The sequence below is a fragment of the Rhinolophus ferrumequinum genome, chromosome 22 (assembly GCF_004115265.2).
Source record: "Rhinolophus ferrumequinum isolate MPI-CBG mRhiFer1 chromosome 22, mRhiFer1_v1.p, whole genome shotgun sequence".
Lineage (NCBI taxonomy): Eukaryota > Metazoa > Chordata > Mammalia > Chiroptera > Rhinolophidae > Rhinolophus > Rhinolophus ferrumequinum.
In genome coordinates this window covers 42,531,645-42,556,517 of record NC_046305.1, presented here as the reverse complement: position 1 = coordinate 42,556,517, position 24,873 = coordinate 42,531,645, and the positions used below count along the sequence as shown (strand labels likewise).

Sequence of the window (24,873 nt, the reverse complement as noted above, 5' to 3'; positions counted from 1 at the left end):
CCTCATAGTATTTCAATAGAGTCCCAATAATGCCTGCTAAAGCTTTACAATTTTATGTCGTTTTATGTCCAACACTTCACTCCATCATGTGACTAAAATAATCCCTTTTAGCTCTTGAAATTAATTTTATTGTGGCACACCCACAGCCTCACAACAAAGCACCTCACAAATGGAACACGAGGAAACAAATAAAAGGAATTGTCTAGATATTTTCCAACATCCTTGGTCAAATCCACTTCGAGGAAAACCATGGTGAGAAGTATGATTTGTAATGCACGTCTGGCTAAAAGAAATTTAACATGTTTGGCAGTGTTCTAAAACCATTCAGGTTGTATCTACAAAGGTTAAAGATTCCCATCTGCAAACAAATAATTGGTACATACTAGGGAGCTTTACTGCCTATCTCATCACTAATTGCACATCTCATCTATGATTAGACGTGTGACGATGCCTGATTTTTCAATAAATTAACCAGAACCGGAAAAAGCCATGCAGGTGTTTCAGGGTCTGATCGCACTCTCTTATACACAGAGACTGAAGAAGAAACATCAGGCTTATTTAAATGCTTGCCCTCACGTAATACCTTTAACTCTTTGGTTGGCATACTTGCTGACAGAATTCCAGCCTTCTCTTCCCTGAGTAGGTCCCCCCCACCACCGAAAATCATCCTGCCATGTGAGATGTAGATGGCTGGGTCATTCTGGGGGACATAGCAACACCAGGGAGCCACCCTCACCCCAGTCAGGTCCTGTGTTTGTGTCTAGTTCTGGAATAGCTTCCTTCCTGTAACTAGCATCTTCCTTACTTCTTAAAAAAATGGTACAAGTCCAGGAGAGCCCATTTATAACCGTTGTATTAAGGAACGGGACTAATACCTTCATTATGGGCTCTCTGTCAGTTTTTTAGTGAATAAGTATTCATGCTTCATAATCCTTTTCCTTCTGTTATACTGTTCAGAAAGCATCTCATAGGTCAGCACAATATTGGAGACTGGAAATACAAAGATGAGTGAGACAGTCCCTCTGATCCTCACAGAGTTGGACGAAGGTTGGGCTTGAGAATGTGGACTTGTCAGTTTGCATCCTGGTTCTACCATTTCCTATCCTAGCTCTATGATCTCACACGAGTGATTTTCCTCCTCCTGCTCTCACTTTCTCCGCGTGTGAAACAGCACAGGAGTAATATTGCCCACCTAGCGGGCTGTTGGAGGTTACTGCATATAAAACGCTTAGCCATCGACTCACTGCTCAGTATGTTAGGTATTGATATTACGGAGTTCACATTCTTGTAGGGCTAGAGATCATATTATACACACCAAGTACAGTTCAGGAAAGCCCTCTAATGGGGCTCTGAACAGAATGCTGTAAGAGCGCTGATGAAAAAGTGAATGCACAAATTCATGTGTAATTAGTTGTATTGAATTTTCTTTGAAATGGTCATCGTTACTGACAGGGAGGATGGAGACAAAAGAGATGAGCTCTAAGCTGGACCTTGAGGATTGAATTCACTAGTGGGGGAGAAAAGGTAGGAGGGGTATCCAGGGAGCTAGACCATGAGCAGCCAGCATGAGCAAAGGCTTGACAGTGGCAATTGGGTGGCATGTCCAGGGTCCAGCAAGTGGTGTGGAAAGAACAGAGAAGATGCTGCCAGAAGGACAGGTCAGGGCTAGAGTTCACCCATCCCTAGAGAGCAATGTGACGAAATCTATGCTTTACAAAAATAACTCGGGCACTTCCTAGAGGATAAAATACATAAAAGCAAGACTGAAAGCAGAGAGCCTGTTATGAAATGATCGTGGCAGCCTGAACTGGGGCAGTGGCAGCCTGAACTGAGGCGGTGGCAAGTGAGAATGGAGGTGAGGATAGAACTGAAAGGGACTTGGAGACTAGAAAGCCCTTAGTGACCAACTAGATATGATGGGCAGAGGAGCCATTCAGGAATGACTTCATATTCTAACACGAAATAAGAAAAACAGGAAGAGAAGCACGTTTGGAGAGGAAGATAATGAGTTCCGTGCTATAAATATTAAGTTCGGGGTGTCTGCAGAAAGACTATCCAAGTTGGCAGTTTAGAATGTAATTCTGGAGTGCAGGGTAGACCTGTCCAGGATGGTGGGAAGAAGAGAAAGTAGAAAAAAAAGGAGGAAGTGACACTTTAAAAAACGATCCTTGCATATCTGCACAGCCCAACTGGTTCTATGAAACAGAACCAGAACTGGACTGACACCTCTCCAAAATACCAGTAAAACGGGTTCACTCATTGTACCGTAATATGTCTGTGCGTTCACTCTGCAGCTTCTCCCTCTCTGATTATGCATCTATTATGTGCCAGGTACTGTTCTAGATTTTGGTGACACAGAACTGAAAAAGTCAAAACTCTGCCATCGGGGAGTTTATCTTTTAGTGCAGGAGACAGTCAATAAACAAAGAACTGAATAAATATAAAATATAATTTCAAGTAAATAAACACAATAAGGAAAAATAAAGCAGGGAGGAGGTTAGAAAGTTACCAAGGGGGAAGAGGGAGGGGAACTCTTTGAAATCGGGTGGTTATGGTCAGGGAAGTCATCTCTGACGAAGTGGCATTTTAAATGGAGACGTAAAGTGATGGAGAAAGCCATGTGAAAATCTGGAGGAAGAGTGTTTCAAGCAGGGGGAACAGCAAGTACAAAGACCCTGAGGTAGGAACTAGCTTGGTATGATTGAGACACAGTAAGGCAGCCAACTTGGCTAGAATAGACCAAATAAATCACAGGGTGTCTTGTGACATTTCTGGTACTATTGTCTGGTTTTATTAATACTGGTGTGAAGATTTTCATGGATTTGTATCCTATCTTCCCAATTTCTTGTAAGCCTATTGAAGGTAAGGTCTATGTTCAAACTTCATATTCCCACAGTACCTAGAACAATGCGTTGCACATAGTAGGTGGTCTTTCTCCAGTCATTCATCTGTAATTAATCAGTGGTGATCTCTAGGCCTGCCTTCTCCCACTCTCAAACACTTCTGGGTAAATTTCAGAGCTGTTGACCACCTGGGAAACCACTGGTGAGCTATTTCTAGTACTACTGTGGTAAGAAACTCAAGCTACATACAGAGCAACAGAGAAAGCTCATACACCAAGATTTACCCTTGCTGTTTGCAAACCTGATGGTTCTACTTAGGTTCTAATACTGAAGAGTGCAAAGGGAGGCAATGTTGCACATGCTTGGAGAAGCTGCTGGCTTTGCCACAGTTCTATGCTTAAACATTACAATAATATTATTATTATCCCACAGGGGTGTCGTGGGGATTAATGAGACGTTTTCAAGTCACTTTGAGATACTCCATTGGGGGGTACTAAATAAATGGTATGTGTTCCCCCTGAAGTGCCATTTTTGACATTGATTTGTTGTGATGGGTTCTGCTGTCCAACAGGGCTGGAATTCTCCCACCAACCCATTTCCTATAAACAATAGACTAGCCGTCGGAAGGCGGTGATTTTCAGTTAAAATAAATATGAAGTGAAGTGAACTAGTCAGCAATCAGAAGCAAATAGGCTGCTGTTAGAAATCTAGTATTTATTAAGCGCTCACAGTGATCAACATTAAAAGCTTCACAGTGTGATACAGTAGAGAGAACCCTGGACTTGGAAACGGTCCAAGATTTCAGGCCCAGCTCTGCCACTAACTAGCTGTGTGAACTTGAAGAAATTGCTAAACTTCTCTGGCCCCTCAAATATAAAGTAAGGGCTGTCCTAAGGAGCTCATCATCCATCTTCCAGATAAGGCAAATACATGAAAGGAACGGGAAGAGTCATTTCTGAAGGAGAGATACTTCACAGCGGGGGAAAGCTTGTGACCATCCATCACAGGGCCGTCGTCTGTTCTGGTCTTCCTTGCCATTGATTAATATTAATTTCAGTACTAATTCCTGCAAATGGGGAAATAAATCACATTCTAAGTCAGATATAGAAGTGCATGAAACATTGGGTCTTTTAAAAATAGGGTCTTTGCCTTTCTATGGGCCATCCTTGCAGCAAGCCATCTTATTCTTAGATTTAAATATATGAATAATTGATTACACTGCTACCCTAAGCACCAGCTCAAAAACAGCGTCCTGGTTTTGTGAGAACGTTTTACATGGTTCCCCACTTTTACCCTCTTACAATATATGTTACGGCCTGCAGAACCCAGCGCTGACCTGGAGGTGAAGTGGAAGATAGAAGGAGAGTAAAGAACACGGGTGCTTGTTGTATCCAGAAGTGGCAGAGGTGGAAACCCTGTGGAATAACCGAGTAATGTCTGTACTGTAAGCCCAGCTTCCCCTCATTCCTCATTCCAGCAACCCCAGTGGTTCTGGGCTCAGAAAGAAATGTTGACATCTCACAGCAGAGAGACATTCGAACAATCACTTGTGGAGATCAATTCAACAAACGTACTGAGTTGCTACTGCTCATCAGGCACTTGGGTGGTTGTTAGGAACATAAACGGAGGAAGACCTAGACTCTGCCCTAGTGAATCCGAGGGTTGGGAGTGGTGGTGGCAAGCCATGACCACAAATCACTCTTACTTCAAGTCCAATTGCCAGCTAAGGTACGATGGCTGAGGGAGTTGTCTCGACAACAGTTCCTCTTTTGGAAATAATTTCAACCATACAACAGAAAACACATTTTTAAACCTGGGGTTAACTAAATTAGAGTTGCTAAAATGTCTGGAAACAGAAATTGGGCTCAAAGTGACCACAACAATTTGGAGAAATAGTTTAAGTTCAAGGGGAATAAATGTAAGTTATCATCTTCAGGCCCAAATCAGGCAACAGAGATACAAGTTGTGAAATGAATGTTCTCCCAGTTTAACCACTAGAGCATGGCGGCAAATCTACCAGACGGCTAGTAGTGGAACCTTACCAGAGGGTCTAGGGACAGTTCTCTCTCTCTCTCTCTCTCTCTCTCTCTCTCTCTCTCTCTCTCTCTCTCTCTCTCTCTCTCTCTCTCTCTCTCTCTCTCTCTCTCCACCCCCCTCTCCCTCTCTCCCTCTCTGTCTCCCCTCCCACGAAAGAGATGTGACTTTGCGTTTCCATTTTCCTCTTATTTCCCCACTGACAGGAATTTGCACTGAAAAGACCAATCCCAACCAGCAACGCGGTCCTTGGTTCTTCCCAATGGATGGAATCTCAGCTATGGAAGTTGATATGAACTATTCACTATGGAAGCAAAGTCCCTGAGTGTCTTTAATGACCCATTTTCTTCAGTCTTCGGGTGCGAAACTCATCAGCACCCAAACTCCCGCGGCTTCTCATTTAGAGCCCTCCCGGCCTGGCGGTCTTCCACCCTCACGTGGGCTCAAGATGCTGGCCGCAGACTTGCCTCTTCTCCAGGGCGCCCACCTGGACTGCCGCCCTCTCCCTGGACATGGCTGCCGGCCGGGGCACGTCCCATCCTCCCTCCTCGCCTGCCTCCACTTGCTGGCCCCTCAGTTGCACCCAGGCCCGCCCAGGGCGAGAAGGCCTGGCGCTCGCTGGGCTGCGGTGCGGATCCAGGACCGATGGAGAAGCCCCGCGACTGGGACGTGGCCTCGCAGGTCGGGGGAGTGGGGCACTGACACGAAGGGGGCCGAGCCCGGGACGAGGGCTCAGGGCCGATTCCCGGAGGGCCGACTGAGCGGGGCGAAGGTTGCTGGGGGACAGCGAGGTGCAAAATGAGGGTGCACGGGTGGACTCAACGGGGCCCGGAGGGCGGCGGGGAAGGGCGTGGCCGGGCGCGCGCCCGCGCGGGGGGCGGGGACCCCGAGGGACCGCGGAGGGCAGACGGGCGCGCGCGCGGGGCGGGAGCGGAGGGAGCGCAGCAGCGGGCGGAGGCGGCGTCTCTGCGGAGGAGCCCGCGGGCCGCGCCGCAGACACACAGAGCCCGCCGGCGGCGGCTGTGGCGGCGGCGGCAGCAACAGGCGGCGGGCCGGGCTCCGGGGCGGAGGCGCGCAGGGGCGGGGAGCGAGAGGAGGAGCGCCGCGGCCCCGCGCCGCCGCCTGGTCCCCGCCGCATGGACGAGCACCTCAGCCTCCTGAGCTCGCCGCCGCCACCCTCCGCCCGCCACCGCGCCCACCCTTCCCAGCGCCCCGCCGGCGGCGGCGGCGGCGGCGGCTGCGGTGGCGGCACCCACACCCTGGTGAACCCCGGCTACGCCGAGCCCGCCGCAGGCCCCGAGCTGCCGCCAGACATGACGGTGGTGTCCGGGGACCACCTGCTGGAGCCGGAGGCGGCCGACGGTGGCGGGGACCCGCCTCAGGGCGGCGGGGACCGCTACGAGCCGCTGCCGCCCGCGCTGCCGGACGCCGGCGAGCAGGACTGCTGCGGGGAGCGCGTGGTGATCAACATCTCGGGGCTGCGCTTCGAGACGCAGCTCAAGACCCTCTGCCAGTTCCCGGAGACGCTGCTGGGCGACCCCAAGCGGCGCATGCGGTACTTCGACCCGCTCCGCAACGAGTACTTCTTTGACCGCAACCGGCCCAGCTTCGACGCCATCCTCTACTACTACCAGTCCGGGGGGCGCATCCGCCGGCCCGTGAACGTGCCCATCGACATCTTCTCCGAGGAGATCCGCTTCTACCAGCTGGGTGAGGAGGCCATGGAGAAGTTCCGCGAGGACGAGGGCTTCCTGCGGGAGGAGGAGCGGCCGCTGCCCCGCCGCGACTTCCAGCGCCAGGTGTGGCTACTCTTCGAGTACCCGGAGAGCTCCGGGCCGGCCCGGGGCATCGCCATCGTGTCGTGCTCGTCATCCTCATCTCCATCGTCATCTTCTGCCTGGAGACGCTGCCCGAGTTCCGCGACGAGAAGGACTACCCTGCGTCGCCGTCGCGGGAGCTGTTCGAGGCGGCCGGCAACAGCACGTCGGGCGCCCCCGCCGGAGCCTCCAGCTTCTCCGACCCCTTCTTCGTGGTGGAGACTCTGTGCATCATCTGGTTCTCCTTTGAGCTGCTGGTGCGGTTCTTCGCCTGCCCCAGCAAAGCCACCTTCTCGCGAAATATCATGAACCTGATAGACATCGTGGCCATCATCCCGTATTTCATCACCCTGGGCACCGAGCTGGCCGAGCGACAGGGCAATGGACAGCAAGCCATGTCCCTGGCCATCCTGAGGGTCATCCGGCTGGTGCGGGTGTTCCGCATCTTCAAGCTCTCCCGCCATTCCAAGGGGCTGCAGATCCTGGGGCAGACGCTGAAGGCGTCCATGCGGGAACTGGGGCTGCTCATCTTCTTCCTCTTTATCGGGGTGATCCTCTTCTCCAGCGCCGTCTACTTTGCCGAGGCAGACGACCCCTCTTCAGGTTTCAGCAGTATCCCGGATGCCTTCTGGTGGGCAGTGGTAACCATGACGACAGTAGGTTACGGGGATATGCACCCAGTGACCATAGGGGGCAAGATTGTGGGGTCGCTCTGTGCCATCGCTGGTGTCTTGACCATTGCTTTGCCAGTCCCTGTGATTGTCTCCAACTTCAATTACTTCTACCACCGGGAGACAGAGGGGGAAGAGCAAGCCCAGTACATGCACGTGGGAAGCTGCCAGCACCTCTCCTCTTCAGCCGAGGAGCTCCGAAAAGCAAGGAGTAACTCGACTCTGAGTAAGTCGGAGTATATGGTGATCGAAGAGGGGGGTATGAACCATAGCGCGTTCCCCCAGACCCCTTTCAAAACGGGCAATTCCACTGTCACCTGCACCACGAACAATAACCCCAACTCCTGTGTCAACATCAAAAAGATATTTACCGATGTTTAATATATGATACAAGTGACATTCTGTGCTCTGTATTGTGTGACCCGTGCCCCCTTGGTCTGTGTGTGCTCTTGTTTTATACTTTTCCAGACCATTCATCAAGGAAAGGACATGAAGAAGTGGGAAGCACACTTCATTCTCCCTCTCCCTACTGCTTCATACTGAAACAGCTGTCTGTTTTGCAAGTGGGCTGCATTCTCTCAGCTCTCCTTTTTCTCCCTCTCAATATTGCAAACAACAAACTTACTTTAAACTTGATTTCTAGTACACGCCCTATAAAAAAAAAAAAAACCTGTACATCCTGGGAGGAAATGAAACTAAAGAACAGTTACAGTAACTGTTTAATTTCAGAATTAAAAGCTAGCTGTTTCTTTACTAAGTAAAGCAGGCACACACTTAAAACGATGCTTCAATTTGATGGACCTTCAACAGTATGGGATATTTACTTGCCTACCTAATGGATATGTGGATGGAAAGTCTAATCAAAACGATTTATAAATCCACCGTAAGTTTATTTGGTTTTTCACTGGAATTTCTATTTGGAACCCTCCCTTCCGGAAGTTGAAGGATCTCTACAACTTTGAACAAAGGGAAATGCCCTAGACGTCCTGATCTGACTAAGGCAGTTAACTCTGGGGCTTGTTAGGCATTTCGAAAGTATTAGACTAACAGATTCCTGTGACGTTCGCTGTGTGTGTCTGTCTGTGGTGTGTGTGTGTGTGTGTGTGTGTGTGTGTGTGTTCCAGCCAACATCTATCAAAGTCTGGAAACAGATGTTTTCAGTGCTGCTGAGAGGAAGAAAATATTTTCTTAATGCATATGAGAGAGAAGCTGCAGTATCACAAGAAGATTAAAGTGGCAGATACTCTTTCCAGCGGAAGTTACTAATTCGGACCTGACTGATGCAGTTCCCATAGCAACCCATGTTTCCTGGGAAACCCGTAAAAGGTTGTCATGGCATCTCCTGCTCTCTAGCCCCGCCCCCTAACCCCGGCCGTTTCCACAGTAACCTTTCCAGATGGTTCCTACTTACACGATTTCATAAGGAAAACCACTGTTTGAATAAACCGCACAAATAAAGTTAATTCTGAGAGTCCAAGATGGTGAACTGAATCACAAAATGCGTATATTTACCACACACACACACAAAAATCGTTGCTATCATCCCATAATGACTGAATCGAGAAGGAAAGTATCTTCTTTGGAATGTTAGATATACACCACAATCAGGCATGATTTGAATTAAATGCCAGTAATTGGGCAATAATTTCAAAAGATGCTTCTTTTTACTGTTTTCTTTTCACCAAAGAGTTTCAAGCCAACAAATGAAATTAAAAAGCAAATAGAAAACTGTTCTGTACATAAGCAAATGAGAGATTCAATGTACCTGAAACCTTCTTACAAGGGAGCCTTCAGACTTCCTCTATAAAAAAAAAAAAAAGTCCAGATGCTCCAACAGCACTGTCATCATTACAGCACTTGAAAAGCTAAATAAACTTGAAAAATATGAAGGATGCACGTTTTTAACTGAGGGAATTGCAGACAATCAATAAAAAGGAGGGACAGGAAGTAACCAAATCTTGGGGAAATACCTGCAAGTTTCAGCCGTATGCCAGGGGTTGCCAGAAGACAGACAGAATCAGGTGAGCACTGTGTGAGTTACTGAGCACTTCCTTTTTGTACAGGGAAGCAGGGAAATGCCATTTATGTCTAGGTTGGTGATACTTGCAAAACCAATAGTTTTATATGAATTGCCTGCTACCGGTAGGCGCCTTTTCAAGATCATTGAGAACACCTTCTCCATTTGATTTCCATGTTGCTAACTGTCTTGGTTTTCATTGTTTATTGCAAAAGGATGAAAACAAGTCCTTGCTCTTTCTTCAGCGGTATCTTTCACCCAAACTGAGCTGAAAATGATTCCATTCTTTTTACTAACCCACTTGGCTTCTGAAAAACCCGTTTCCCCTTAAATAGAAAGGATAAAATACAGAAGCTACTGCTGTTAGATTATTCCAATTTTAATTTACATTATTATTTGGTAGTATGCAATAGTACAATTCTTTGACACAAAAAATGGTTACAACTGCAATGAGGGTAACATTTTATTTTAACAATCATTTTATTTTGTAAAATGATATACATTATATAAATTATATGTACATTATATAAATTATACATTATACATTTTCCACAATTGCTTTTCGGTCTTGATAGGTTAAAACTATTCTATCCTAGAGTAAATGAGCGTAAACCTGTTTTAAAGCTCAAAAAATATTTTCAGGTAGTCAGAAGTCTTACTTTATTATTTGTGCATTTGACAGTGAAAAAAATGATTAATAATATAAGAGGAAGAAGAGCAGGGGAAAGACAGAAAAATAGAGACGGGATATCTATATACCTGGTAATAAGGTCATGGTTCTTAATCTATGTGTATTGAAATAGGACCCCTTTATCTAGTTTTATTTGCTACTTACTTGGTTTGCTTTTAACATTGGTTTGCCTTCTGACCAAATTTTGATATTCTTAATGAGCAGAAATTCTTTTTATAACCCATTTTGGTGGTTATAGGTTAGACACACTATAGTAAGAACATAAGAATAATTTTTGTATCTGTTCTTAAAAGATCTTAAAGATGAACAAAGTGCAGTGACAGTTTTATTCACATTTATTCAGAAGATGTAGAGACCCTGATGAGTTCCATAAGTAATATATGGCTGTGACATACTTTTTGGAATTGTATGGTCATTAAATAAGAGTAATATGAAGGAGACCTTTTTCTTTAGTCCATTGACATATGGCTTTGAGTCCTGAGTCTGAGGCAGTACAAATGCTTCTAGTTGCCGTTATTGTAAGCTCCTTAAAGGATATCGGTTCTGTGTCTTGACAGAGTTTTGGATATTAGTACCTAGCAAAGAATGTAGCATCTTATATGTATTTAATGCATATCTGATGCATGAACGGCTATGATCTTACATTAAAGTTATTTTCAGGCTTTTAATGAAGTGGTTTAAAGAATAAGCTCTTCAGTCATATTGCCAGGTGTATGTATGACCTTGAGCAAATTACTCAACCTCTCTGTGCCTCAGTTTCCTTATTTGTAAATAATAAGTAATACCTTATAGGGTTGTTGTGACTATTAATTGTTAATACAGGTATAACACTTAGAAAAGGTAATTGCATGATATGCAGCAGAGATTTTGTTAAGAGATTACATTGTTATTGTGATCATTACTTATAAGCATTGATTACTAATATTGAGCTTTGTGAATGATTTGAAATGTACAAATAATCAGTGTCTTCCTATTTACTTTTTACATAACAATAATAATTACCATTTATTAAGAGTCAATCATGTCCTTGCCACGTCTGCACTTTGCAAGGTAAGTGGTGTTAACCCCACATTAGGAGGGTAAAAATAGAGGGTTAAGGTTAAGTGATTTCCCTAAGACGTCACAGCCAGCAAGAGACCCAGCTGTAATTTAAAGCCAAGGCATTCTGGCCTCAATCCCATGTTCCTTTTATTGGGTGACTTGAAAGAGATTGAGAAAATGAAGTTCTTAGCTTTTAGGTTTGACTTTTCAGCCCGTGTTACTAAGGAATGAATTCCTGTACAGAACATATCTCCAGAAACCTATTTCATTCTGTATACTGAAAATTAACCCTTTTCTAGTCACCAGATATTTTTAACCATAGGGATCAAATACAAGTTATTTAAATCGGATGAAGAGATTGACTTTTCCCATAATAAAAGATTATTTTCTTATATGATTGATTTATTTGGATTTAATGTTATACTGAGAAACTATAAGCAGTCACAGTAGTGATACCTGCTAGGATAAGGGATATTTTTCAGTTTTAAGATTAATTTCCTATTTTCGTATGTTTTCATCTACAATAGGTGATAGCATTATGCAAATTGTTATTTTTCCATCTCCTTATACTTTGCTTAGGTTACCAGAAAGCCATGTTAGAAAGTGGTGTAAACATTTTGACTCTCCCTCATTAAGAAGGGGAAAATTACTTAGAACAAAGGATTGAAAGCAGGAGATTGCCAGTTCATTGAAATTTGTGACATTATTGCCTTATAAAAGCATCTGTCTTCAAAACAACATTAGAATATAATTTTGTCCCCACGTAATAGCTGTAGCTCCTTCTCTAAGGTCCAAAATCATTTAGAAAAATGAAAATGGATAATGATTTGGGCGTAGAGCAAAATGCTAATGAGTCCAAGTTAACATAGGCCAGTTAGCTTTGCCAAACCACAGACTTACTGCTGCGGAGCTCAATTGCAGGTCTTGGAGGTTGAAAGGTATACTCATACATACATAGCTCTGTGTGTGCAAGAGATTCGTGGGAGGAAGTGTGACTGGATCAGTGCACGTCCATCTACAGCCTGGGGAAAATCTATATACCCTACAGCTGGTAAATCCAGAGATAAAAATAATAACACTGTTATTATTTTATTTATTTTATGGTGCTTTACACTGACATACCAAATTTAGATACCCACCAACTGTGGTGCAATAATGACAAACAGTTATATATAAGAGGAAGTGTTGTATTATTTATTTCTAAACTTTAAAATTTCGGGATTGAAATTTTAAATGCACAGTATGAAGAAATTGAGAGTTATGGTTTGTTGACATAAAACTTGTTATTTACTCCCTTGGCATATAACATACTCAAGTAATTGCTTTGCTGATAATATATTAATTCAATATATATAATATGTACCAACAGTCTATTCCTTGGAGAACCATAACTATAATTTACTGACTTCTATACATTTAAAATTTCAACGTTTTCTACAGCATTTTCCAAGTCCTTCCCACCTGTCAGCTGTGAGTAGAAGTGATAAGCCCTCCCACTCAGAAATGCAAAGAAGCACATGTGCCCCCCAGTCTGAAGACTTATGGAAACTGAGAGAGAGAGGTGAGGAGCATACAAATGGGGAAGAGGAGATTTAGGGCTTGCATTTTAGGGTGGGGATTTGTTCTTTCTGTTTTGTATTTGACCTTTTAAACTAAGGAGGGTAAAACCATTGCTTCTGTACTACTAATGTCCTATATTTTGTTTGGGCAATTTTAGGTATCTTAATGAAATCACTTGTTTTGTTATAACCTGCGGGGAGTGGTTGATAACCTTTGAGAGGGCAAATCAGAGGAGGCAGGAAGAAGGGAGGGAAAGCCATGCAGAGCCCAAACCTGACTATAATGACTCAGCTCCCTAACCTCCTGCCAGCAAATGGCCGCTGTTATAGCACATATGATAATTGTATTATTTCGATGCTCATACCCTGAAACATAATTTATATGATTCAGACAGGTTCACAAGTTTTCAAATATTTGTTTTTGTTTTCGATGATGCTGTAAACTACTTTTGTCTTTGACAAAAAAGAAAAAACATTTTACAAAGAAACATTTTCATGGTTTTTCTCTCTTTTCTTTTTTGTACTGGATGTGTTTTTCCTTACATTTCAAATTTTGCACCATTAACCATCAAATGCATTAAAGAAGAGATCGGGGCTAAAAGGCTCCACCGTTTTCTTGGGAGCCATTTTATTATTGTTGCAACCTGAACGGTGCAGAATAGGAACTCTGGCCTGAAAAGTAAATTCGGGATTCTGGTTGTTAGTAAGATAGCACTTAAATGAACAACAACAACAACAAATGTTTCATCATATCTGAAGAATATCGTGCATGTGGGGCCCTGACTTTGCAGACACAGGGGTCACCGCCCCACTTTGATGGTAAGGAGTGGAAGGTAAAACTCGTGCATCTTCCTCGTCCATCCCGGGAGCCCCAACCTCACCTTCACCCCCTCCATCAGAGCACAAAGGCTCTTGGGAATCTCTACTGGGATTCGAATGAAAGTTAGCAGTGTACCTATGGGCTTTATGTCTGTCAGAACTGCTATTTCACTTGTTTTTCAATAAGTTTATTTTCAACTCCCGTTCTTTATGGAAATTCTCTCTGACTCCTAAGGTTCTGATTTGTATGCATTTAAACATGTTCCTTCAATGAAAAGAAATATGATTTAATTTGGAAGAAAAGCCCTGCTTGAGTCTAGTCTTCACATAGCAGCCAGAGTGACCCTTTTAAAACACTTGTCAGATCATGTCACTTCCTTGTGGCAAAACCCCCACTGGGCTCCCCATTTCACACAGAATACAAACTAGAGGACTTACAGTGGCCTGCAAAGCCTTACCGAATATAGCCCCTGTTTACCCTTCTGACCTCATTTCTGACTCCTCCCACGCAGGCCGCCTTGCTTTTTCTCACATACACCAGGTGTGTGCCCTCTCAGGTCTTTGTACTTGCTGTCCCCTGTCTGGATGATCTGACATCTGCATGGCTCACACCATCACTTCTTTAGGTGTCACCATCTCAGGGAAGCTTTCCCTGGACACCCTATTTAAAATTGCAGCCCCCACAGCACTCCCTGTATTCTTTCTCTGCTTTATTTTATCCTCTAACATGTTAGATAGTTTACTTACTTTGTTTATTATTGGTCTTCCTTTCCCTTCCATGAGGGTAAGGATTGTTGTCTGTTCGTTGGTTCTGTATCCAAGACCTGGGATATTACCTGGAATAAAGTTGGTGCTTAATAAGTGTTTATTTGGAAGGGTGAGAGGAAGGAAATAGCATTCCAGCTTGAGTGTTTGAAAACCAGACAACATTGTCATGTTGTGTATCTGTGCTTCATTGTATCACTGTGAGGCTTATACTCCTCACCCAGCTCTTTTGGATAAAATTCCTTGCAGTAAGTGATTCCCTGGAGAAGACTTCCATTGGGTAAAACATGCTCCAGAAGGTTTTCCCCACAAAGTACTATCCAAGCTTAGGGGTGGAATTCCTTAATATAAATCATTTAAATATAACATTATATGAGATATCACTCCTAATCTCCATGGGTCCCCGGAAGTTAGAATACTTCTCAGAGACCATGTTTCCTACCTGATACGGGTAGCTAACAGAATGCTGTTTGTTAGTGATACCCAATACATACGTATTGACTGGTTCATGTAGCCAAGCAAAAATGTACTGTGATATCTCCGGACCTGCCTGTCTAGCAGACATACTAAGGAACTTCCAAATAAGTTCAGTCTTGGTTTCGGTTAATGGTGAGTCCTTAAATATCCATGGGGTCTTCTTTACTACAGAAGCTGATTGAACAAGGCTTTGGAGAGTTCCCCAGTGAATCACCGTAAATAATTACATTACCGTAGATATGGCCTTCCTGGATAAAAAAATGATTTCTTTTACAAAATAACCTAATTTTTAATGTAATTGTCCACTTACAGGATTTCAAAAAATCGGTTATTTTTTGAAGTGCTTTTTTCATATGTGAAAGCAGGTGGGGACATTGAATCCATGAAAAATAAGAGCAGATTCTTGGAGTGACTTTTGTAATGGCAAAACTTAGGCCACTTCTACATAAAATAGGTGGGAGGCACCAGTAGTCTAAGTAGGTATTGGGAAAGTCCACGTGGCTTTGAAACACCAGCATGTGTAAGATGGAATTCCTGAGACTAATTAAAGCATTGATATCAATGTGTACTGCAGCTATTGCCATGATTTTCGGTCATATTGTAACAGATGCACCTTCTTCTACGGTAGGAAATGGGGATTGTCCTGCTACGAAGAGAAATTCCCCTTGTGAATTTTCTCCTTTCCCTGGATTTTTCAACCAGCCCAGAGATTGATCTGGCTGTTGCCTCTACACATCCAAGTGGCACAATTTCCTTACCACATTAAAGAAAATGAATATATGTGCTTGAGATTACGTACGTAGCCCAGTAGAAGTTAGAAACCCTTGCCTTCCATCATTTTATATAATTAAGCCCACGTAGGACAGAGATCATTTCTGTCCTTCTGAGGACACATCGTTAGGACACAAAATAGAGAATTGAAATGAATAAGTTTGTTTATTATTTTTCTTTCTTCTGGGTTTAGTTGAGGAATTATACCTTTTTCTGTTATTTAACTCAATATGGGTTTTACTGGATTTTCTATTATCACCTGGTGTAGAAGATATTAGATATTTAAGAGGGAGCTTCACACGCCGTTACATTTTCTATTTGCCTCATGTATGACTATAGGACAAACATATCAGATATTCACTAATACATTACTTCTATAAGAAATTTATAATAAAATCATGTTACACAAGGGTGTGACTTTATGTCAGATTTCAGAATGCAACTAAAAACCACAGACAGAAATAATTTGTCCAGGTAAGCACTGGGCGTGGCGTGCTTTAAGCCTAGATTCTGTAAATCTTCTACCTGCAAATATTTGAACTGTTTTCAGAAGATCAATTTATTTTATGAGGTAACTATGTGAATCAAGGATATTTATTATTAGTAGATCTAAATGCTGCTTAAAGGAGTATTGATTACAGCTCCCAGCTCATTTTCCTATGACTTTCCAGATTTTTGACAAAGCCCACGTCTTTAACACATTACCCACTTTAATTACTGAGTGAGTTTAAACTTTTTTTTGCTTGCCAAGAGTACATAATTTCCAAGAAGCCAATCAGAACTATACGTAATCGAGTAAGAAATCTGTCTAGTCCATGGGGCTAATTCATTACGATTTCGTTGGCAGAATTTATAGAACTTACTGGTATGCAGCCAACTCTAAGTTATTTAATAGATGTCAAAATATAAACACATGAAAGCAGAGTTCCCATAAAACTACATTATAGAATGATTTCAGCCCTTTCCTTATCATCAAATACAAGTTAGTGAGGCTAACAGTTAAATAAGATGGGTTTCTGTACCTCTTTCATTTAGGCCTTGGTGGAGGTATTAATTACTTCTTCACAAACTTACTAATTACAGAAATTTGGCTGTTCTTTATTTCTTGTTTTATGTTTTAGAACACTTATACGGCCAAATGTCTTCAATTATAGAGCACGCTTTTTTATTATACTTCTTTTCTGTCTTCCTGTAGAGTTGATTTGAATACTTGAGGCAATGTCCATCCTTCTAAGCCCGTCATCCCATTTCTTAGCCACTGATAGAAGCGTTATGATTAGTGTCCAAGCATCACTTTTGTTTTTTATTTCTATTAAATTGCAACTATACCTACAGCCAAACTATACCATGCATATTTAATAATCCCAAGAGCCTTGAGACATGTACTGACACATGAGGTTAAAAAAAAAAGGCCAAACCCTTATATAAAAAGGATGTGACAGTACACGACAAGAATAGTGTAACAGAACCATCTCAAGATACCAAGGCTGCAGGAGCTCTGAGCAGAAGCTGGGCACTTCGGAAATAAAACGGATGCTAGGCCCTTCACATTCCTTGTGATTTCTTGTACTTAGTAGTCGTGAATAGCTATTAGACCATTATAATTTTCAAACTCTCATAATGCAAATTAAACATAGTGTGATGCAAGAATATACTTTTGCTTTGTGATCAAAGATGAGTGTTAAGAAGTTTTGTTTTCCATGAAGGCTGATCAAGTGTCATCCTGGTCAATAAGGAAAACTTCAGTCGCTGGATACCCAGCACACACTAGACACACAACATGTACATGAGTCAGTGAGTAATTCTTCCTTAAAAACCACACTCCAATTTCAGATCACTGGATTTGAGACATCTGCTAAAACCAGGAGTACATATGGGAACCAGTCTTCTCTAGGTATTTTGATGGATAATATTCGCATATTGAAACCTGGAGCTGGGTTCAGCATTTTCTATTGTTGTCTTTTTAATAGTTAGTAAATCTCTAGAGTACATCAATCTAATTCTTACATATCCATGTATTCATTCAATATGTATTTACTGAGTAGCTCTTATGCGATAGGGATTTATTTATTCACTTAACATATAAAGTGTATACAATGTACCAGACATCATTCTAGTTTCTGGCTGTAGCAGTCAGTGAACAAGACAGCCCTGCTGCCTTATGCTATTCTTAAGAAATACGTCAATGTCAGTGGTGTGTGTGTGTGTGTGTGTGTGTGTGTGTGTGTATACGGGTCTTTTTTGTTTTTTGTTTTTATTTTTTTGTAGTCGAGAGAGGAGAGCATTAAACCATGCAATTTTATTTCCTGGTTTTCTACAGACCTTAGTCAAGTGGTTATTGTTGTCTTAATTTGTGTTTTCTTAAAGTGGTACATAACTCTGCAGAGTTCATGGTTTAAAGGATCAACAGGTTTGAAAGTTATTTGTAATGACAGGATAAAGTACAGCCTCTCCCCTCCCCTCCTTTTCCCTCTCCCTCTCCCCCTCTGTCTCCTTCTCCCCCCCATCCCCCTCCCCTTTTCTCCCCCTTTCCCTCTCCCTCTCCCTTGCTATCCCTCAAGCCCTCTCCATCCCCACCCCCCCATAACACTTATCTGAATGTGGGATTTCTATTCAATTCAAAAGAGTTCTCATCTTAGATTACCACAGTAGGATATACAGCCAGAAAAGAAACAAACCCTTGGAAACACATTGAGAAAATTAATATATATTTTTTTCTAAAAAACAGTAGACACTCAGAACCTTTCAGATGATTCTAAAGATGAAGATAGATTTTCCTGTTCAAACAGCAAACAATCACATTGGTTTGGACTACATTTGGAGGTCGTTATTAGTAAGGGGGAAAAAGTTCATAATTTCAGCATACTCAGACGCTTTTCCTTAGAAATGAAAATCATTTAATGTGTAGTTAATACATTTAGAAAACTAAATTGCTTGACCTTTTCAGGGTAACAGTAGGAAAAATATCCAACGTTTTGAAAAGTATAATGGGTTGCCTATTTTACGTTACTGTAAGGTCTATGGTTTTTTAAAAAGTAAATGTACAGTAAATTATTGTGTTTACTCTGTCCAACAGATATCTGAAGAGCCCCCCAGAAAGCACTGTCCAACTGCACTAACTGTAGGATGCTCATTCTTTAGTTGCCCAGCTCAAGAATGCAGTGTTGGTCCTTTCGCCGATAGGTGGTGATCTGTCTGCCAGCACATATTTTTGTTTCAGTTGACATTAAATAACATGTCTCTAACAAATGCTTTATATCAAGAAAACAGCTCTGAAGCTGGAGGAGTCTCTTCAAATTGTATACAGTATAAAAGATGCCAATCAAGAGATATAGAAGAACGTTAAAAAATATTAGGCTATATTTTCGACCTTTTGACATTGTGATAAAATCTAATGATCCAAAAACTAATCAGTATTGCTGACAAAGAAAACCTAAATGTTTGTTTCCAACAAGCCAACTATTACTGTTTTCTCCTTTCAGTTAACTACCGGACTCTATTTATCATGAGATAATGTCATCTTCTGTGTTCTGGGTTATGTGCAACTTTGTGAAGGTGTGTTTTGTACCAAAGGCTCCCATACGTAACGTAGATTAGTCCATTTGCACGTGAATAAGTGAAGTCTACACTGTGCCCTACGAGTGGTATTAAAGACAGACTTGCCTAAAAGAAATGTGCCTTGCTTGATTAGCCATTCTTTTATTTTTTGATTCAAAATGATAGATTTGCAACTTAGTCTTATAGGCAGGTTAGAGCTAAGCTTAACTTTAAAAAAGTGTATTAGTACTAACTATATATTTAAGTTGTCTAGCTTAACTAAAATTTAACATTCAGTTATAGTTTTCCACAGTTCATATATGATGTACTCGTTCAATTTAGTTTTCATGCAGTGTTTGGTATGGCGAGACAAAGCATATTCTTAAAGATATATACAGTATTTCATCTAATGTTTCTAGAATGTCCTTCAAAATTGTATGTGTAATTGACTCATTTTATATTTTTATATTATTTTAGAAATGAAACTTTTTTCAATAAAAAAGCAAAGTTTTCGTTGGAAAAGAGATTTAGGAGGTCATGAGTATGATTTCCCATTTGGGGACATTTCACTTCTGTGCCATTATTGATGTATGTACTGTGACATTTCAGCAGAATGGTAGCTATTTGTATATTATTTAATAAGCCTTATGGAAAGTCAAACTGTGAACTTTTAGTATAAAGAAGACTTTTCTCATTTCCATATTTTATTTTCAAAAATACCTGAGCAAATGCATAAATAACCAGTCTCCTGTTATTCAAATGCATAAGAAAGCTAAGTTATAATAAGAGCACTTGTTAATTACTATCAAAATATTTTGGTAGCAAAGCCAAGATTATAATACTGTTTGAGGCCCTATGGAAGGAAATAAGGTGATGAATTTCATTGTTAATATGTAAGAATCAGTAACTGCCACAACCTTGTATTTGCTAGCAGCAAAACAGGTGAATAGGAGATAAAATCCATGTAACTTTCTTTGAGGCAATGTCTTCAGTGAATTTCTGCTGGTGGTTTCTCTGTGGTCAAAACTTTGAGACCAGAGCACTCTAGGAAAAAGTGGAGTAAAAGAGTGACAGTGATCTCAGATTGGAGCTATGTGAACCTCCAATCTGGATGATTTGTAATTAAAGTAAAAATATAGCCACCACCGTGTTTTCCTTCTGTGTTAGCCCGTGTAGTAGAGACAGGGGCCCAGAGAATAGTCCATCCATCCCAGCCACCTTCATACTCATGACTGCTAGTCACAGGCTGTTGAGCAGGAAAGTCATTCACTTGAGCTATTGGGATGATTGACACAAAGCAACCAGCTGTCCTGTGGGAGGGCTTAGACATACAGATGTTCCGGTAAGGATCTGTAGGTGTTACAAAAATAGGCAGGAACTGCCTTCATAAAACACCGGGGACACAGCTTAAAGCATTATCATGTATTTAATATTATATCTGTGTTATTATGACAGGCTACACTTCCAAATAAAGACAAAACCTGGACTTTTGCTATGAAAACACAGCGTGGTAACAGATGAATAAGCTGTCATATCCCATATAGTTCACTTGAGTGGGTAGTAAAAATAGTATTGTTGATACCAGGAGACCAGAATTCTTACCCACTTTCTACCTGTCAGAGCCTAGATCAGTCACTTACCATTGCTACCGTAAGCTTCAGTTTCCTGAATTGCAAAATAATTGTGCTGGGTTAAATGACCCCCAAAGCCCTTTTCCAGCCCCAAATCCTCATTGCACACACGTGAAAAGGCTTTGAAGAATACTGACGTACTCAGATTTTCTTATGTATTTCTGAAGGAAAGAAATTAAAATAAGACTGAAGCCTTGAAAGTATTGTAAATAGGTCATTCTTCAAATTCATTGTGAGAAGAGGAAATACGATGTTTTCTCTCCTGTAAGAACTGACACTGGTCTATAATGGGATCATGAAAAGGTAGAAAAATCACTCTGTGGAACGGAAACAGATGAATGAAATAGCTGGAAAAGAGGGAGGTGATTCGCTAAATTTAATTAGAGTTAAGCTGATTTGAAATGGGAAATGAAATGCTAAAACAGTCCTAGAGCTTTACTGCACACTCAACAGTACGATCCTGGGAGTAGGGGAAGGTGGGGAAAGGTTGGAGGGATAGGAGAGTTTGCCTTACGATCTTTTGATTCCTTTTGCACAAGAAGCAGTTTGGTAGAGCTAAGTTCGTGTGCATTCGTGCTGGCTCTTGCCAACGATTCTCATGGGCCCTAGGAAGGTCCCTTCAACCTCTCTGAGCCCCAGTTTCTCCATCCATACAGTGAAGACTTTGAATTTAGTAATCTGTATATTTCTTTACATCTTTCAAAATTCTCTAACGTTTTCAGATTTGTTGAACTAGAGGCGCACAGGTATACATTGCTCTCCTCCAGTCACTGAGATACCACGTATCTCTACTGTGACTGAACAGACTGCAGATTCAAATGTTCCTATTTCTAATATTGCTAATTGCCTCAGCAAGATGTAAAAATGTAAACCTTACTTTTAATGTTGACCATGTTGTATTTATTATGATTTTGCATTTCATCTTTGAATGTTGACTTAGTTCTCTAAACAACACGTCCATTCAACTGAACTTTCCATATAAATTTTGTAGTTTAATAAACACTTACAAAATCAGAATTAAATATATTATGCTTATCAATGAACTGTAACTGATTGTAAGGTGCATTTTTGTCACATTAAAAGATTAATGCCCTTTTTGTCCCAGAAGCAACAATGGCGATCATTTAAAATAACATTCACAAAATTTTGCCAATTTCTGTGAATACAAAAAAGGCCTGATAGAGCCATATTGTAATTAATTTTGCTCAGGAGTGAGAAATAAAATTCAGGGATAACCCAAATGCTTCTGTTTGACTTTAGCGGACAGTTGGAAAAAGAAGGGTTATAGGTTTTGCACAACATAGATAAGAGATAATTGTATCCACTGAAAAAATAAGAGTATATTCTGGTTGCTGGTTTTATGGTAGAAGGAGATTATAATAGAAAGATGCTAAAATATGGACACTAAGGAAATTGTTAAAATGATAGCAGTCCATTTGAATAATACAGAACTATTTTGTCATACTGAGCTTATTTGTCCAGTTTAGTCTTATATCCTTCCATTCAGAAAAGGGGACCGTTTTTTAAGGCCTCTATCATAATAGGAAATAGGTATTTTGACTAATGGAGCAATTCATTAACACATTTAATCTGATCATTTTGGTTTTGTGAATCTGAATTTTCACTTTAGATCTAATTGAATCTCTTGTGTATTAGTGTTAGTGATCTTTGTGAGAAGTAATTTTATCCATTTTTTTAAAGTTGGTCAAATTTGCTAAATGGTGATTCTAGCATATTGTGTTAATAATGTATCTTGCAACTATCTGTGAACTAACCATACTAAGACAAACCATAGTAGAATCTTTTCTGGTAAATTGTTTCCATGATACTATCTCTTAATGCTGGGCTTAGGGGTGGGGGGATTAAGTATTTAGTTTGCTTAAAGCTGTCAAAGTGTTTTTCCTAAATGCCATAAAATTGTATGATTATACACCAAATAGGAATATCTTCTTTTGTTTTTCAATTTTAAGGGCACTGTATAGACCATTTTTGGAACTACCCCATAAAATGGTGTCATTTTTGTTTAAAAGTTCCTACGTATCTATACAAGGGAAAGCAAACAGTGTGTGTAGTATTTCTATGTAGTATGCTCAATGTAGTAAGAATCCATATTTGAAATCTTATACAGATAGATAGTAATTATACAGATGCCAGAATAACAAATACAACACTTTAATTTCTTCATAGAGATGTCTAATATTTGTTTATTATCTCATACTTTGCAAAGATCATTCACCTTTTATTTAATCTTTAAAATACCCATATGAAGTACTAATACCATGTGAAGTTTGGAGATTGAACAAACAAGGTTTAAAAAGATGAAGAGACTCGTCCAAGACCGTATGGCCAGCAAATGGGTCTAAATTTTGTGTTCTTTACACTATTCACCTTCTGTCGTGTTATTTTTCTCCTATCACTGCCATTATCTTTAAACACTTTGGCTAAAATTTCATTCTAAATGATACACTGGGACATTTTAGGGTTTGTCTACAAAGCATTGTTGCTGTTATTGTCAGAGCTTTTTAGATATTTCCTAAGTGTAATCCTCCCACAGCGTGACAGACAACCATTTTCTATCTAAAAGATATTAAGTCCACACACCCTGACCCCAGACACTCAATCCATATGATGTCAAAGTGCTAGGCTGAAAAAAATGATCTTCACTCATCTTCTTTCTAATTTCGATTTTTAAAAATCCATCTTAATGACTGATTTCTGAACAGTTGAAGGAAGCAATAATTAACCCAAAAAACTGCAGCCATTTTGATTCAGAGAAAACAGACGGTCAAACCCACCAGAAGTAATAATTTTTCAGCTGATTGTTCTTCATCACATGGATTCTCTGACTGGGGGGACAGGGAAGAGGGTTGGGTAGAAAAATTGTCTTCATTTTAAGGTAACTCATTCTTTCCTGTAACTATTCAAAAAGAATTGGTTATCAAGTATTAGGTAACAGTGTTATTAACAGTAGTCATCGTTCAAATATATGGTAAAGTTTACCCACATATGTTAAAATCCACTTAAGTAGTTTACCACATAAAATTAAAATGTGATGACTGCCCAATGTGGATATGGAGAACATTTAGTTTTAAATCCATGACATAATGCTATATTTTCATTCTTTTGTCAAACAACATATAGACACTGTTACTGCTTTCCCTTGTAAATCAACAGTCTGTGATACATTCTGTACTTTTAATGACTAGCAACGCAATGTTACTGTGAATAAGTAAATGGAACATATGCTACATTATATTAAAATTTAAAATTTTCTAACCTTAAATTTAGTTCTCCTCATCAAACAGAGAAGTCAAACAACTATTATTTTGTATGAAATAATCATTCTTAAACAATGACATGATAACAAATACTGGAATTATGAATTAAATGTAATATCAAACATATTTTAATATTTGTTTCTATATTGTTTTCTTTCGACATTGAATTATGTTTATGTATCACATATTAATGTAAAGTTAAAATAAACTCGTATGCCACGTTTTCTGATGTTCTTGTCATAATAATTTCAGGCCTTCTGTTAAGTCAATATCAAGTAAATACCTGTGAGTTGATTATGTGATATTTTCATCACCTGATCCATTTTTTTAAATTTGTCATTGATTTACAGTGTTTTCATTGCAAATGTTATGCACAGAATCAATAAAATACCAAAAAAAATTCTGTTACTCATTAATAATTAGTTCCAAATTCTCTCTGGTCTCTCTGTCTCTCTGTCTCTCTGTCTCTCTGTCTCTCTCTCTCTCTCTCTCTCTCTCATTTTTTGTTTTTGCAAAAGAGGAAACATCAAAAGGTGGGCTATTGTCAACATCTCAAGCATCACCTACCGTCAGATCAGCTCCGAGACTGTCACGTGTTGTCTCACATAGCTAAGGTGAACACTCCAGTACGTTACACTTAGCAAGTCTTTTGGACGCCAACTTGCCTAGATTTCTTCCATTGCTTCTTATCGCACACTGTTGAGGGCCCAGAAATATCTCAAGGAAGAAAAAATCTTATTTGTAATAAGTCTCTGCCTTTATACTTGGTGTCAGTTATACAAGCAAATTGTGGCAAAGCAAATATGTTATTTCATCCACAAGTATGTATGGAGCATCACTTGTGCGCTGCCCTGTTCCAAGCACCGTGGGGGTGGGGGGACGGGGGAGGGGAAGGGGACAAAGGTGACTAGGAAGGTGACCC

General features: G+C 40.8%; 1 protein-coding gene across 1 annotated transcript; it reads left to right on the top strand.

The window, feature by feature from the left end:
• The first annotated feature begins 5,998 nt into the window (after window positions 1–5,998).
• KCNA3 (potassium voltage-gated channel subfamily A member 3) lies at window positions 5,999–24,077 on the top strand. Its single transcript, XM_033093270.1, is given in 4 exon segments — window positions 5,999–6,734; window positions 6,737–9,386; window positions 12,555–12,675; window positions 18,582–24,077. Coding segments are annotated over 2 exon segments (1,731 nt in total). The 5' UTR covers window positions 5,999–6,013; the 3' UTR covers window positions 7,747–9,386; window positions 12,555–12,675; window positions 18,582–24,077.
• Window positions 24,078–24,873: the final 796 nt, after the last annotated feature.